Genomic DNA, 16,309 nt, shown 5'->3' with positions numbered 1-16,309 from the left:
TCAGCTTCTAGAATCTGTAAGTTTATATCTTTCACCAAATGTGGGAAGCCTCAGGAATTAGTTATTTGCATGCTTTGGCAGCTCTGGTCTCCTGTGGGACTCAGATAACATAAATGCGGGGTCTTTTGTTATCGTCCCACAGGTCCGTGCAGCTCTGTTCATTTGTTTTCAGGTTATTTTCTCTCTGTTGTTTAGACTGGGTGAATTCTGTTGATCAGGTTTCAGCTTCTCTGATTCTCTCCTCTGTCATCTCCACTTTTACTCAATAGAGCCTATCCAGTTAGTTTTTTTTATATTTCTGTTACTGTATTTTATATTTGTGTAATTTCCATTTGATTCTTCTTCAGTTTCTTTGCTGACGTTTTCAGTTCTTTGATTGTTGCCATAGGATTTGTAGTTGCTTGTTGAAGCATTTTTATACTGACTGTTATAAGTGATGAGTCAGGTGGTTCCAACATCTGCCTATGTAATTTTTTTATTTTTGCAGGCAGTCCTCCTGTTTAGGTTTAGTCTGTAGGTCTTGGTCTACTTTGTGGGCTGTGATTCCAATGGCAATTTAATTTCAGAGCCTTCATGGTGTTATTTTGGTCTGTTTGGCTAATATGTATCACTGGGATTCTCCCACCAGTCCCTGCTGTTGCCCACCTGAGGGAACAGGGGAGCTGCCCCAGGCTGGGCCACCTGCTGCAGCTAGGTGGGTGGGGAATGGTGGTTGTCTTGGTGTGTGGAGCTGGTTTTCTTGTTGTGGGGAAGATCTCCTTTGATCTGCGGGGACTGAGTCTGCCTGGGTTGCCTTCGATTGCTACGTTGGGAGTTGGGAAACTCTGGGCCTGGGTCACCTTCCTGTTGGATGAGGTCCAGGGAGACACCTGGCCACTATGCATTCCCTAGTCCTAGAGTCCCTCAGCAGCCTTTTTCTGTCCACCTTTCGGAATTCTCCACTGATCATCTCCTGTCTATTATTTCTAGAGTTTGGGTTACATTTCTTAGGAGGGTATAATGTGTTATCTTCTTTAGACCAGAAATCCTTAGTGGTGGTTTCGGGTTGTAACTGTGCTAAAGGGAGAATTGGCGTATTTGTGATGTCGAGTCTTCCTTTTCAAATGAGGACATACCATTATTCAGTATATAATATTTACAACACCTACTTCCTTGGGTTGAAGAATGTGGTTAAGGCAAGGAAAGTACTTAACACAGTGCCTGGTGTGGAGAGCACTTACGAGTGTTGGTAGTGATGCTATTCCTTTTGTCCTTTGGTAGCATATTAAAGCTTTTCTTCTTTTTTAAATAAATAAAGTTCTGGTTAGGTTTATTCTTGTTAGGTTTATTCCTATTTTATCCTTTTTTGCTTTTATTACAAATAGGAGCTTCCTATCTTTTATAACGTCTACCTGGTTCTTTGGCCCTTATGTGAAAATGTTTTAATAGCCTTCTAAACATTGCTCTCCCAAATGAGTTTTAACTTGCCTCTTTCTTTTGTTTTCCTTTTTTTGAGACAGGGTCTCACTTTGTCACCCAGGCTGGAGTTCAGTGACACAATTATGGCTCACTGCAACCTCTGCCTCCCGGGCCCCCAAAGTGCTGGGTTTACAGGTGTGAGCCACTGCACCCAGCCTTACTTGTCTATTTCTTTTAAGAGTGGGAACTATAATTGAACCCATTGCTCCAAAAACAAATGAAGGAATGAATGAGTGAATAAGCTCTTCCCATGTGTTTGGTGTGGTTTGGGGCTCTACTGTTAATCTAAATGCTATGTTTTATATGATCTAAAATTTCCCCTAGGTGTGTTACACGATTGTGTTGTGTTGAACTTACATTAAGACTCCTTTTCACATGTGCTGGTTATCAGCATGGGACTTTTCCATTCACTCTTTGAATTATTCATTTGGGGGACGCAGATAGACCTCTGTGTCTTTCATAAAAAGTGTCCATTGGCCGGTTGCAGTGTCTCATGCCTGTAATCCCAGCACTTTGGGAGGCTGAGGAGGGCAGATCACGAGGTCAGGAGTTTGAGACCAGCCTGGCCAATGTGGTGAAATCCCAACTCTACTAAAAATACAAAAATTAGCCAGGCCTGGTGGCGGGTGCCTATAATCCCAGCTACTCGGGAGACTGAGGCAGTAGAATTGCTTGAACCTGGGAGGCAGAGGTTGCAGTGAGCTGAGATCGTGCCACTGCACTCCAGCTTGAGTGACAGAGTGAGACTCCGTCTCAAAAAACAAAAACAAAAACGAAAGAGTGTCCATTATCTATACTGGAAAAATTGAGATTGGGATTTTTGACATGAAGTGCGGAAATGTGGATTGGGTCCATTTAGTTTACCTAAACAGATGATGAAATACTAACTGTTTTACAAAGCATTCCCTAGTGCAAAGTTTTGCCTGTGTGTCTAGTGACGGGAACAGTAAGAATGAGGCTTGGAAGGCGGAGCGCATTGTGGGCCTGTCGTGGGTGGGGCCAGCAGCACATGCATGCCTGGCTCACAGAGCAGCCTTTGGGTGTTCTTTTCCCAGAGGAGCTCTACGGTGACTTTGAAGACTTGGAAACAGGGGACGTGCACAAGGGAAAATCGGGCCCCGACACTCAGGTATGACTTTGTCGTAGCTGGCTGTTCTTGGTCATTGTGTTCTGAGAGAGGCCCACATTGAGAAATGCAAATCTTACTTGTGATGTGTGAAGATTGCAGACTGGATGGATAGATTCCTTCCTAAAGGGTGGGGATGTGGGGACCAAAGAGAAGCTTTCTTGTTTACTTGTTAAGTTTTGGACGACAGTTACTACCATTTCTTGCCATAGTCATTTGCCAAGACCACTGTGATTTTTCACTCACAGAAGTCTTAGCTTCTCAGACTTACATTCAACCATTGCCATCATTCTCCTCTTTTTAAATTTAAGTGTCATTTGAAAGAATGAAGTCCCTGTTCTCCCTAATATTTCTTTAGAACAGGGTCTGGGAGCATCTGGGTGAGGGACATGTCTGTTATTTTTATTCTAGTTTGTGTTCCCAGCCAGCTTAAGGAATAGCAGCTAATTGTAATGCAGATGTAACAATTTCCTGTAGCAGCACCATGTTATTCAGAGACAAAGGTTATGTTGTGTTTTGTTTTGTTTTATTGATAATGATAACAGATTTTTGCTAAGATTTTTGTTTAAATAGAACTTTTAAAAATGTAATGTTTAAAGAAATGACCTTCATAAACATACACAAAATTTTTTCTTCTGGAAATTTAAGAATAAAGATATAGAGAAACAAGGAAGAAATTGACCCCGACGAAGAAGAAAGTGCCAAGAAAAAGCATTTGGATAAGAAGAGAAAATTGAAGGAGATGTTTGATGTGGAATATGATGAAGGAGAAAGCACATATTTTGATGATCTTAAAGGAGAAATGCAGAAAGAAGCACAGGTGAGAAACCTCAGTTCCTCTCAGCCCCTTGTCAAGACTATCACATAGTGCAGGAATCCCTGACTTTCTTTGGGTCCCTGCTTCCTATCCTGCTTCTGTGCCTTTCATTTGGACTCCTGGGTAGATGCATGTGAGTGTGTTTATTCATGCAGTGAGCTCATTGTTTCTACAGTCAGAAGATCACCAGAAAAAGATCCATACCTATTTTGTAACAAGAATTAGGAAACCAAAATGACTGAGACATGGTCTCTACTTTTGAGACTTTTACAATGTAGTGATCTGAGACAGTGTGTTCATTTCAGTGCAAGCCAATGCTGCCTATTCCGATCGCTGCTCCCTGATTTGAATGGCAGGTGATCAGTGGCCCGTGTGGCTTATGGACACACCAGAGCTCCCAGGGGAAGTGCTCTGAAAACTCATCCTGGTCAGAGTTCAGAAGGACATGTGGAGTATAAGGTCAGATGCGGAGATAAAGGGAGATGGTGTGGCCCTCCTGCCTGGGGGTGCTGAGCAGGTTGCTGGAGGCGGTGAGCTCACTCTGAAGGAGACAGACACAGAAACGTGTGTACAGTTGATTGTGAGCATCTGAGTTGCGTCTTGTTAGTGAGGCCAGGAGTGCCTGTGTAAGCTGGAACAGATTAGGTATATGATTTGTGAAACGGAGTTTCATCCTAGATCTTCATCTAGTCAAAGGACTGTTTCCTGATTAGGCATTAGCTTAGTGGTTGCTAGTCTGTGTTGACCTTTGAAAGGCATGACTAGGCTAACTCTGAAGTTTTTGCTTCACACCATTTACAATTTAAAATTACCTAGAGCCTTGTGGGCCATTGGAAAAGACTGAATGTTTCACTCTGAAATGGGAGTCCTTGGAGGGTTTTGAGCAGAGGAGAGACATTCAGGTAATCAGATCACTCTGCCAAGACATCAGTCCGGTAGAGATCAGTCCGGTGGCACAAACCAGAGGGCTGGCAGTGGAGATGAGACAAAGAGTCAAACCCGGATAGAGTTTATTTGGAAGCTGGGTCAGTAGGATTTCCTGGTGGACTGAATGTGGGGTGTGTGAGAGGAAATGAGGATGGCGACTGGAAGTTCCTGGAAGGATGGGTTGTTTCAGGTTAGATAGGAAACTGTCTGCAGATGCAGTTTTGGGAAGATGATGTTTGTTTCGGCTGGGTATCATGCAGACAAGCGGAGTGTCAAGTCTGGAGAGACAGGTCTGGCCAGGGACTTAGATGTACAGCCCTCAGCATGTAGATGCCACTTAACTCTGTGAGGTGGCCGGGGAGTGAGTGCAGAGTGACTGGGAGGAGCAAGACTGGCATGGGCGAGTTGGGGCGGTTGCAGCCGTGAGGCCTAAGCAGTGCCTAGGAGGGAGAGGGAGAAGCAGTGTGAGCATACAGGCACGCAGGAGTCCAGTTGTACACGGAGGCGAAGCACTGTTCAGATCCCGCTGCAGTGTTAACTACGGTAAAGGCAGAGTTGACTACTGGAGGAGTCCTTCAGCGTGGAGGCCTTCAGCGATCTTGGCAAGCACCAATTTTCATGGATGTAGGAGAATGGGAGCAGAGGAACTGGAGGGTGCAACTGTGGAAAACTTCTGTGGGGTTTTGCTGCAGAGAGAAGCAGAGAAATGAAGCCGTTTTTGGTGGAAGAAGTGGAATCAAAGGGTTTTGAGATAAGAGAGAGAACAGAGGGAAGAGCTGTTGGAATAAAGTCCAGGAAGAGTGGATGGTGTCTAGTGAGCAAGTGATGTGTGACCCTGAGTAGAGGCATGGACAAATCATCTGTGCCTGAGCTGCCCGTAGAACTTTCTGTGATCATGGAGATGCACGTCTGTGCTTCCCAATATTGTAACACTGGCCGCAGGTTGATATGGACCACTTCCAGTGTGACTAGTGTAATTGAGGAACTGCATTTTAAATATTATGTAATTGTAATTAATTTTAATTTAAATAGCCACACATAGCTCCTCTGTGGGCAGGTCAGAGCTCTGATAAGGCTGGATATGGGAGGAAACCCTGGTAGAGGGTTGACCGTAGAGGTTCTTTTGGTTTTGGAGTGAATCAGGAAACAGCCATCAGCTGAGTGAAGGTGAGGGTGGTGGTGGGTGTTTGAAGACAAGGGAAAAGTGTGAAAGAATTATTTGGAGAGGAAGGAAAGAAAGTGTGGACTGGGGATGTTTCCAATGTTCGAGCACGCAGGGCTCCACAGTTATCTACATTTGCTGTCCCTTGGAGCAGGAGAGAAGAAAATGGTTGGGACATATTCTGAACAGACTGTAGAGGTAAAATGTGTAGGGTTTTTTTTGTTTTTTTGTTTTTTGAGATGGAATCTCGCTCTATTGCCCCGGCTGGAGTGCAGTGGCACGATCTTGACTCACTGCAACCTCCATCTCCCAGGTTCAAGCGATTCTCTCACCTCTGCCTCCTGAGTAGTTGGGACTACAGGCACGCACCACCATGCCCAGCTGATTTTGGTATTTTTAGTAGAGACGGGGTTTCACCATGTTGGCGAGGCTGGTTTCAAACTCCTGACCTCATGTGATCTGCCCGCCTCGGCCTCCCAAAGTGCTGGGATTACAGGCATGAGCCACTGTACCCGGCCAAATGTGTAGTATTTTTAATAGGATAAAGCCTACATAATTCTGTCCACAGTTCCTTTACTTAGAAATTGCTCATTTGTTCATGTTAATCCTATGTTTATTACAAATAACAGCATACAGGTTTTCCCCCCAACCCCATCATGTACAGCTGAATTACGTAGAATTTGAAGATCAAGATGATGAAGCCAGAGTTCAGTATGAGGGTTTTCGACCTGGGATGTATGTCCGCGTTGAGATTGAAAATGTTCCCTGTGAATTTGTGCAGAACTTTGACCCCCATTACCCCATTATCCTGGATGGCTTGGGCAACAGCGAGGGAAATGTACACGTGCAGGTGGATCCCTTTGCTGCATATTTGGTGCCTGAGGCTCTGTGGATTTCCCCTCCATCAATCATCTTACCCTCTCATCCCCCTCAGATGCGTCTGAAGAAACATCGCTGGTATAAGAAAATCCTCAAGTCCCAAGATCCAGTCATATTTTCTGTAGGGTGGAGGAGGTTTCAGACCATCCTGCTCTATTATATCGAAGACCACAATGGAAGACAGAGGCTTCTAAAGTATACCCCACAGCACATGCATTGTGGAGCAGCCTTTTGGGGTAAAATATGATTACAATAACTTGCCTATTGCCGAGATTAAACTTTACAGGCTGCGTTATTTTAGCTTTGTGCTTTTCCTTTCATAAAATTCCACTCCTAAGATGTTTCTCTTTTCTGGGAGCGGGGAGGTGGTTTGGAGTATATATGTAAATCTATATCCAAATCTAAATGTCCATATCCAGTATGTTAAACTAGAATCTAAAATTTCTGGTTTGCTATATTTCTTTTTTTCCTTTTCCTTTAAGACCCTATCACTCCGCAGGGAACTGGTTTCTTGGCAATACAGTCTGTCAGTGGCATAATGGTAACTATCTTGGACGATTTCTTTTACAGATTGGTTTGAGAAATATATCCTAAATGTGGGTTATTATGTACATGAGACTTTAAGTTGAAAATTACTCATTTTTATTAATATAAAGTAAATTTCCCTTTGCTTTTAATCTTCGTACATCCTTTTCAGTAGGGTGTGGGATTAGAGGAGGGGAGGTGGAAGAATTATAATGGTACATTTCCTACTTTTGTGCATCTTTTGCATTTATTTATCTAAGCAAGTATTTAAGCAGTGCTCACCATGTGCTAAGCACTATATGAGGTTATGAGGAGCCATCAGAGACCACCCAGACACAAGACTCCCTGCAGCTGTGCTGGGGTAGCAGTCTGTTCACTCCATTTTCATTTGACAAGTCAGGCAGGGCAGGGTTTACTGGTCCCATTTAACAGAGAAGAAAGCAGAATAATGAGCAGATGGACTCTTCCCTGGAGGTCCAAATTTTAATTTCCTAAACATTGCAACTTGTTTTTCCTTTTCCATTTCGTTCCAAATAAATCATTATAGTAAAATTACATTCCTCTGAAATCACTCTCAGGAAAATACTCAAGTAGCCTTTTTTTTTTTCTTTTTCTTTTTTTTTTTTTTTTTTTTTGAGACAGAGTCGCACTCTGTCGTCCAGGCTGGAGTGCAGTGGCACGATCTTGGCTCGCTGCAACCTCTGCCTCCTGGGTTTAAGCAGTTCTCCTGCCTCGGCCTCCCGAGTAGCTGGGATTACAGGTGTGCACCATCATGCCGAGCTAATTTTTGTATTTTTAGTAGAGACGGAATTTCGCCATGTTGGCCAGACTGGTTTCAAACTTCTGACCTCAGGTGATCCACCTGCCTTGGCCTCCCAAAGTGCTGGGATTACAGGTATGAGCCACTGTGCCTGGCCTCAAGTCACCCTTGTTAGTTTGGCTTACCAACTTTAAAGTTTTGGATTGCTTTTGTCAAACCACTGGGTTGCAAGTTCAAATGGTCTCTCTTGTTTTTCTTAGCTAATTGTAAGTAAAATTCACTTTGGTAATTTATTGTGTCACATAGAATTGACGTTTTTCTCTTGCTAATATTATTCCTATTTTCAAATTTTGGGGCTCCTGTTAGCCTGATTTTCGGATAGCTGCCACAGGAGTTGTCCTTGATCTGGATAAATCCATAAAAATTGTGAAGAAATTAAAGCTAACTGGTTTTCCATATAAAATTTTCAAGAACACTTTATTTATTAAGGTCTGTATATCTATATATTCTCATATTTATAAATGTCCATATTGTTTGAGAAAAGGAATGAAATACCTCTAAAATGTGGGCCTCATATTTTTAGAAAAGTGTTTGAAATCTTTTATAAACTTCATATTTTGTTTGCTCCTTTATATTCTGTATTACTTAAATAAGCTCAAAAAAGCAGTGGTAAACAGCTATTTAAGAATTGAGGCTGTTACTCCTGACTTCCATGTGAGACTGCCACAGAACTCATATTGAAAATGTGTAATTTTATCCACTAGGTTTTGTTTCCTACTTTTTAAATTGGTGTTAAGAAAGGGAAAAAAAATCACAAGTTTGTCTAACTCAGTAGAAAAATTGACAAAGCACTTGCAGACAACTTGGCAAGGGTACAGAGAAACGAATGTACTGTTTTTCAGTATTTGGGGAGGGTGGTTTGAGCAGCATTTATTGACAATTTCATTAGTGGGGATGTTTCTATTGAAAACACAGAGTTAGGAAGTCATAAAATGTTCTTGCAATATAAGGTAATAATACCACCGGCGTTTATCTTACTGTTTTCATGTTCTAAGTGCATGCATCTGAGTAAAAGGATCTGGGCTGCAGTCCAGTCTGAGAGATGCCAGCAAAGGCTTCCTAGGCCAATTCAGTCCAGTAAATCCCTCTTCGATCTTCTCTTCCACACAGACAGCAGTGATGAGCATGCCCGTGAACTCACATGATTATTTTGGGGAAAATGAAAGAGTTGTATTCTTTTTGAGGTAGTAATTCCACTTTCAGGGGCAAATACATTTTGATTATTTTATCACCCTTCAGTGAGTTGTTTTTGTTCCTTAATCAAGGATGTATGTTTGAAGTAAGAAGTAAAGCATAAAGTATATGATTTTGTGTGTGTGTGTGTTTTTATCTTGCTATACCTGTAGGGAATGTTTAATTCTGCCTTGGAAGTGGCCAAATTTGAAGATGCCGTGATTCGAACTGTCAGTGGGATAAGGGGGCAGATCAAGAGAGCACTCTGAGCTCCAGAAGGAGCTTTCCAGGCTTGCTTTGAGGATAAGCTGTGGATGAGCGGTGAGTGTCTTAAGTAGTGTTCAGGGCAGGGTGTTACCATTCATGCTTGACTTCTAGCCAGTGTGACGAGAGGCTGGAGTCAGGTCTCCAGAGAGTTGAGCAGCTCCAGCCTTAGATCTCCCAGTCTTATGTGGTGTGCCCATTCGCCTTGTGTCTGCAGTCCCCTGGCCACACCCAGTAACAGTTCTGTGATCTATGAGAATAGTTTCCTTAGCGAGCTTTCCCTTCAAATAGTTTGCAGCCAGGTAGAGAAGTTTGGAGTGAAGGTTTTGTTCTTTGTTTCTTCGCAATATGGATATGAAACTTCGTTTGAAAATGTTAAAGTAAATTACCTCTTTTCAGATATTGTCTTCATGCGAACTTGGTATCCTGTTTCCATCCCAGCCTTCTATAACCCAGTAACATCTTTGTTGAAACCAGTGGGTGAGAAAGACACCTGGTCAGGAACGTGGACCACGGGCCAACTCAGGCTCGCCCATGGTGTCAGACTAAAGACAAACAAGGGCTCTCTGTATAAGGTACTGGTCGTGTGTGTGTTAGTGGAGATGAAGCCTGTGCTCTACAGACAGGGAGTCACACAGACACTTTTCTATAATTTCTTACGTACTTTGAATGTTCAAGTATAAAGTCTAACGTTAAATTTGATTGAACAATTGTATATTTGTGGGATATTTTGGAATGGAACACCAAAAAATGGTAATAGTGGTTCTTTCTGGATTGAAGGAAAACTTTTCTTTTTTAAAATAAATTTTATTTTATATATTTGAGGTTGACAACATGATCTTAAAGGATACATATAGATAGTAAACTGGTTACTATAGTGAAGCAAATTAACATAGCTACCATCTCACATAGTTAGATTTTTGTTTGTGTGACAGGAACAGCTAAAATCCACTTATTTAACAAAAATCCCAAAGACAATATATTTTTATTAACTGTAGCCCTCATGATGTACACTAGATCTCTAACTTGTTCATCCTGCATGTCTGCTACTTTGTATTATTTTAATGTACATCTCCCCATTTCCTATTGGTCATTTCCTATTTGGCCCATTTTTCAACTGGGTTGTTTTTCTGCTATTAAGTTGTAAGAGTTCTTTACTGATTTTTGGATATTAACACTTTATCAGATATGTGGTTTGCAAATATTTCTTCCAGTCTGTAGGTTCCCCTTTCATTTTGTTGGTTGTTCCTTTGCTGTGCAGAAGCTTTTTAGTTTGATGCAGTCCTCCTTGTTTATGTTTACATTTGTAGCCTGGCTTGTGGTGTGATATCCAAAAAATTATTGCTAAGGCCAATGTCAAGAGGCTTTCTCCCTATGTTTTCTTCTAGGAGTTTTATGGTTTCAGGTCTTATTTGGGTCTTTGGTCTTGTATCTGTTTTGAGTTGATTTTTGTGTATGGTGTGTAATCGGGGTCCAATTTTATTCTTTTGCATGTGAAAATCCTATTATTGAAGAGACTATCTTTTTTACCATTGTGTTGTCTTGTTTGCCCTTGTCAAAAATTAGTTGACAGTATATGTTTGGATTTATTTCAAAGGTCTCTGTTCTGTTCCATTGGTCTATTTTTTTGTTTTTATGCCAGCACCATACTGTTTTGATTACTATAGCTTTGTAATACAATTTTAAATCAAGAGGTGTGATGCCTCCAACTTTTTCTTTCACAGTTATCTGTTGGCTGTTTGGGGTTTTTTGTGGTTCCATATGAGTTTCAGGATTGTTTTTTCTTTTCTTTTCTTTTCTTTTTTTTTTTTGAGGCGAAGTCTCACTCTGTCACCCAAGCTAGAGTGCAGTGGCATAATCTTGGCTCACTAAAACCTCTGCCTCCTGGATTCAAGCAATTCTTCTGCCTCAGCCTCCCAGGTAGCTGGGACTACAGGCACGTGCCACTATGCCCGGCCAATTTTTGTAGTTTTAGTAGAGACAGGGTTTCACTATGTTGGCCGGGCTGGTCTCCAACTCCTGACCTCATGATCCGCCCGCTGCGGTCTCCCAAAGTGCTGGAATTACAGGCATGAGCCGCTGTGCCTGGCCAGGATTGTTTTATTCTGTTCTGTGAAGAATGTCATCAGAACTTTGATGAGGATTGTGTTAAATCTGTATATTTGCTTTGGGTAGTGTGAACATTTTAACAATATTAATTCTTCTGATCCATAAACATAGGATGTCTTTTCATTTGTTCATGTCTAAATTTCTTTCATCAATGTTTTATGGTTTTTAAGTGTACACATCTCTCACCTTCTTGGTTAAATGTATTCCTAAGTTTTTGTTTTTCTTTGATGCTATCGTAAATGAGATTATTTTCTTGATTGCTTCATCAGCTAGGTTATTTGTATACAGAAATGCAACTGATTTTTATATGTTGAGTTTATACCTTGCAGCTTAACTGAATTGATTTAGTAGTTCTCACAGTTTTTTGTGGAATCTTTGGAGTTTTTTACGTAAAGGATCTTGTCATCTGCAAATAGAGATAATTTTACTTCTTTAATTTAGTTGCCTTTTTTTTTCCTCATCTGATTGCTCTTGCAAGTACTCTATTGAATAAAAGTGATGAGGCTGGCCATCCCTATCTTGTACTCAATCCTAGTGGAAAAGCTTTAGTTGTTCCCCACTAACTATGATTAGACTGTAGGTTTTTCATAAATGGTCTTTATTATGTTGAGGAACTTTCCTTCTATACATAAACTATTAAGAGGTTTTATCAAGAAAGGTTGCTAAACTTTGTTAAATGCTTTTACTGCATCAATTGAGGTGACCATGTCATTTTATCTTTCATTTTGTTAATGTGATATATCACATTGATTGATTTACATATTTTAAACCAGCCTTGCATGCCAGGGATAAATCCCACTTAAACACGATGTATAATGTTTTTGATGTGTTGTTGAATTCTATTTGCTAAATTTTTTTTAGGATGTTTGTATCAGTATTTAATTTATTGGAGAAGTTGACCTGTAGTTTTTGTTTGTTTGGTGTGTGTGTGTGTGTGTGTGTGTGTGTGTGTGTGTTTTGGTTTGGCTTAGGTATTAAGGTGATACTGGCCTGGTAAAATGTGTTTGGAATTATTTCCTCTCACTCTGTTTTTGCGAAGAGTTTAAGAAGTAAACTCCCAGGGTATGGGAGTGACTCTGGACATGGGAGTGACATGATAGTGACTCTGGACCCTGCAGTGGTGGGACACAGCAGCATCTCAGTCTCTGTAAGGCCAGGTGCAGCATCAGCAAGGACCCCAGAATGGTGGAGCACTACTGTGGCTTGGGCCCTCGGGGGCAGGGACCAGTGCAGCAACTACTTCTCTCCCTGGGGAGGCAGGTGCCTGGGCAACTCAGATTCTCCAGGGCTAGTCCAATTCCAAGGAAGCAGGGTTCTACAGTTGTTTGTCCTGAAGGGCAAGGTACCCCAGTTCAGCCAATGCCATTTTCCTGGGATATGGGGGTGCCATGTTGGCTCATCCCTGGCAGGTGTGGCTGCTCAGCTCAGCCAAGACACTGATTCCCTGTGAAGCAGGGCAGTGCTTCAGCTCTTGTGCAGTGGGGGGTGTGACTGCTCAGACTGGCCAAGGCACTGATTCCCTGGAAAGCAGGGCACCAAGTCAGCTCAGGCTCCAAGGGGCAGGGCGCAATGGCAGCTGGGAGGGGAGGGGCACAGCAGCATGGCCCCACAGGTGAGGTGTATGCTGTGATGTGGACATCATTTGTTCCCACCAGCCATTTGAAATTTCATCCATTTGAAATTTGATTCCAAATGTGGTGGTGTGGGAGGTGGGGCCTAGTGGGAGTTATTTGGGTCACAGGGCAGATCCTTTATGTATAGATTAATGCCTTTTCATGGGACTGGATTAGTTACCAGGAGTGGGTTGTTATCAGAGTGAGTTCAGCTTCCTAGAATCTCATGTTTCCTCTCTTGCCATGTGAGCCCCTTGCAAACACCTGTTTCGCCTTCCACTTTCCCCATGAGATGAAGCAGCACAAGACCCTCGCCAGTTGTGCTGCCCGATCTCGGACTTTTCAGACACAAGTAGGGTGAGCCAAATAAACCTTTTTTATAAAATAAGTTACCCCGAGTCTCAAGTATTCTGTTACAGCTACACTAAATGGCCTAAGACAGCGTAACAGCGGCTTGGGGGTGGTGGGCCACTAGGTGGGTGTGATATAGAGCAACAAAGCCTGAGGATGGAAGAAGGGTGCGGTGGCTGCTCACCCTGGGTGGGATATGCTCCCGAAGTGGTCCAGGTCCAGGAGGGCACGTTGCAGCAGCAGCTGGTCCATGGGGGTGGGGCACAATGTCAGTTCCTTCTCTGAGGGGAGTGCTGGGGCTACTGGGCCCCTCTTGCTTCCTTATCCCTGCAGGGAGACATCCCCTCTGCTTCAGGCTGATCCCTCTGGAGGAATGGGTGGTGGGGGCCAGATGTTTCCTTCCCTCCTTTATGTGACCGTCCTGTTTCCCGGGCTCTACTGGATTTCTGCTACTCCTTGATGCACTCTGGGGCTCTCCTTTAGTGACTTTCATCAAAATATAGCTGTTTGCTGCTTTGGCTGTCTTTGTCAGGGGATGAGTGCAAGGGGCTATTGATCAGCCCCTTGCTGGTATCACTCCCTCTTAAACTTTTCACTGGATACTCTTTTGAACTATTTTTTCCTCCACCATATACATGTATTTTTTAAACGTTAATGTGCTAATTTCTACTGAAGCAATATGGATTTTTTCTGAAAGTTTTAATGTTTTAATAAGCTTTTTATTGAAATGTTAATGTACATACAGAAGAGTGCCCGAATCTTAAGTGTGCATCTAGATGAACTGTAGCACACCAGGCTGCCATGCCATGGACCAAGCAGTAGCCTTGACCTGTGGCCTCTCCCAGGCACTGCTGCCCCAACCCACAAAATAGCTACTTTCCCAGTTCCTGATGTAGATTTGTTCTGCCTGGTTTTGACTTCTATAAAATACAGCACATTCTATTTAGCCTGGCTTCTTTGGTTCAGTATTACAGAACACATCCATGTTCTTGTCTATGGCAGACATTGATTTATCGTCATTGTTGAGTTCCATTATATGACTGTGTCACCATTTTTCCATTGATGAGTAAAATGATTTCCTATTTTTGGCTGTTATCCCACGGCCCTGAAGACAAGGTCTGGATATGGGACTTGCAGGTATGCAGGGGCACACACACTTCTGCTGGAGGATCCCTGGGTGGGGTGGAGACTCCAGGGCACCTGTGCTCTGCTTCAGTGTGGAGGCTTCTGTGTTGTGTTCTGGGAGCACAGTGGCTTGGCCTCCGCCACCAGCAGCAGCTTAAAGAGTTCCTGCTGTTCCACATACTTGCCAACAATTGGCCTCTTCAATTTTTTTTTTTTTTTTTTTTAGGTTTTCAGTGCCTGCCTGGACTTGTGTTTTCATTTAGATTTTGGTTTCTTAGAACTTTCGTTATTCTCTTCACAGCTTAACAATGCATTTGAAAAGATTTGTTTTCATGTGGATTATTCAGTTTTGTAATAAGAGGGTTGTTCAAGGCATCAGTCTGCCACTCTGCTAGAAACAGAATTCTCCCAGGCATTTCTTTTTATACAAAGTACTTAATGAAATTTTGAACCATCTTACATGAATTTTTATTAAAATACACTTCAGGATGTGGTGCCCATTATCCATTCGACTCTTTTGTAACAAGTAGATTTCTCTGAATTCTTGAATTTGAAAACAATTTGGGTTCCTAAACAGAGAATATGGAATATTATTGGGGATGATGTCTTTAATAATACATTTCAGGATAGGAGAAACTTTTTCTATATAGTTGACTTTAATAAAAGCCTAGGGCAAAACTGTCAATATATTAACAGTATTTATGAGGCAGTTAAGAATTTTGGTCATCTCCGTCTCCACTAAAAATATAAAAAATTAGCCAGGTGTGGCGGCGGGTACCTGTAGTCCCTGCTACTTGGGAGGCTGAGGCAGGAGAATGGTGTGAACCCGGGAGGCGGAGGTTGCAGTGAGCCGAGATCATGCCACTGCACTTTAGCGTGGGCAACAGAGCGAGACTGCGTATCAAAAAAAAAAAAAAAAAAAAAAAAAAAAAAGAATTTGGGTCATCTCAATTAAACATAGAATTTAAGATTACATTGAAAATTCAGTACAGAGTATTTTGCCTTCATCTGTTGTTTGAGTCTCCCCTCTTTCAGCCATCCTTCCATCAGAAATAGAATACCAAGTTAAACTTCTTAATTAGAATCAGGAATCAGGACTCTTTGGCTGCTGATTGAAGGAAGAACTGTCCTTAAATCCAGAGTGGGCCGGGCATGGTGGCTCATGCCTGTAATCCTAGCACTTTGGGAGGCCAAGGCAGGTGGATCACCTGAGGTCAGGAGTTCAAGAGCAGCATGACCAACATGGTGAAACCCCATCTCTACTGAAAATACAAAAATTAGCCGGGCGTGGTAGTGTGTGCCTATAAGTCCCAGATACTTGGGAGGCTGAGATAGGAGAATTGCTTGAACCTGGGAGGTGGAGGTTGTGTGAGCCAAGATCACGCCACTGCACTCTAGCCTGGGCGACAGGGCGAGACTCCATCTCAAAAAAAAAAAAAAAAAAAAATCCAGAGTGGTTGGTAAAGACAAAAAGCTAGATTATTTTTGTTAGTCTGGTAACTAAAAAAAATAGCTGTAACTTTGAAGCCTTTTTATGGATCAACATGAAGATTGAGGGATCTCAAACAGAAAGGGCATCCTGGTGGCAAAGGTTAATCATTACTAGACTGAAAGAGTACTTTCAATGGCAAGAAAGCAGCAACAGAATCAAAACAAACCAATGATTAGAATGCCCTTTCCCCTTCTCCTCCTGACTTGTAGACACTGATTGTCTTCCTTGGACTTAGGGAACCCCTTAGGTTCTTGAAAAATTCAATGATCAGGCTATAGTAGATGGTCCCCAGTACACAGCACAAGATTTTTTGATAAACTGGACATTTTGAGACCCAAATAACTAATTAGAAAAATCAAACATGTGAAACTACTTTATTCAATGCATAGGGGTTATAGTGGAAATAAAATGTACAACATTGGAATCCCTAAGGAGAAAAGTCCTAAAAGTTTCAATATCAAGAATCCT

General features: G+C 42.2%; 1 protein-coding gene across 1 annotated transcript; it reads left to right on the top strand.

The window, feature by feature from the left end:
• The first annotated feature begins 3,319 nt into the window (after positions 1 to 3,319).
• On the top strand, positions 3,320 to 15,285 carry LOC101059714 (ribosome biogenesis protein BMS1 homolog). The gene is given in 7 exon segments (XM_024345720.3): positions 3,320 to 3,404; positions 6,155 to 6,340; positions 6,425 to 6,605; positions 6,852 to 6,910; positions 8,021 to 8,143; positions 9,061 to 9,208; positions 9,551 to 15,285. Coding segments are annotated over 7 exon segments (1,059 nt in total). The 5' UTR covers positions 3,320 to 3,326; the 3' UTR covers positions 9,835 to 15,285.
• The last annotated feature ends 1,024 nt before the right edge of the window (positions 15,286 to 16,309 follow it).

The sequence above is a fragment of the Pan troglodytes genome, chromosome 11, assembly GCF_028858775.2.
Source record: "Pan troglodytes isolate AG18354 chromosome 11, NHGRI_mPanTro3-v2.0_pri, whole genome shotgun sequence".
In the NCBI taxonomy this organism is placed as follows: Eukaryota; Metazoa; Chordata; class Mammalia; order Primates; family Hominidae; genus Pan; species Pan troglodytes.
Note: the sequence above shows the minus strand (reverse complement) of the source record. Positions and strands in the feature narration are given on the sequence as shown.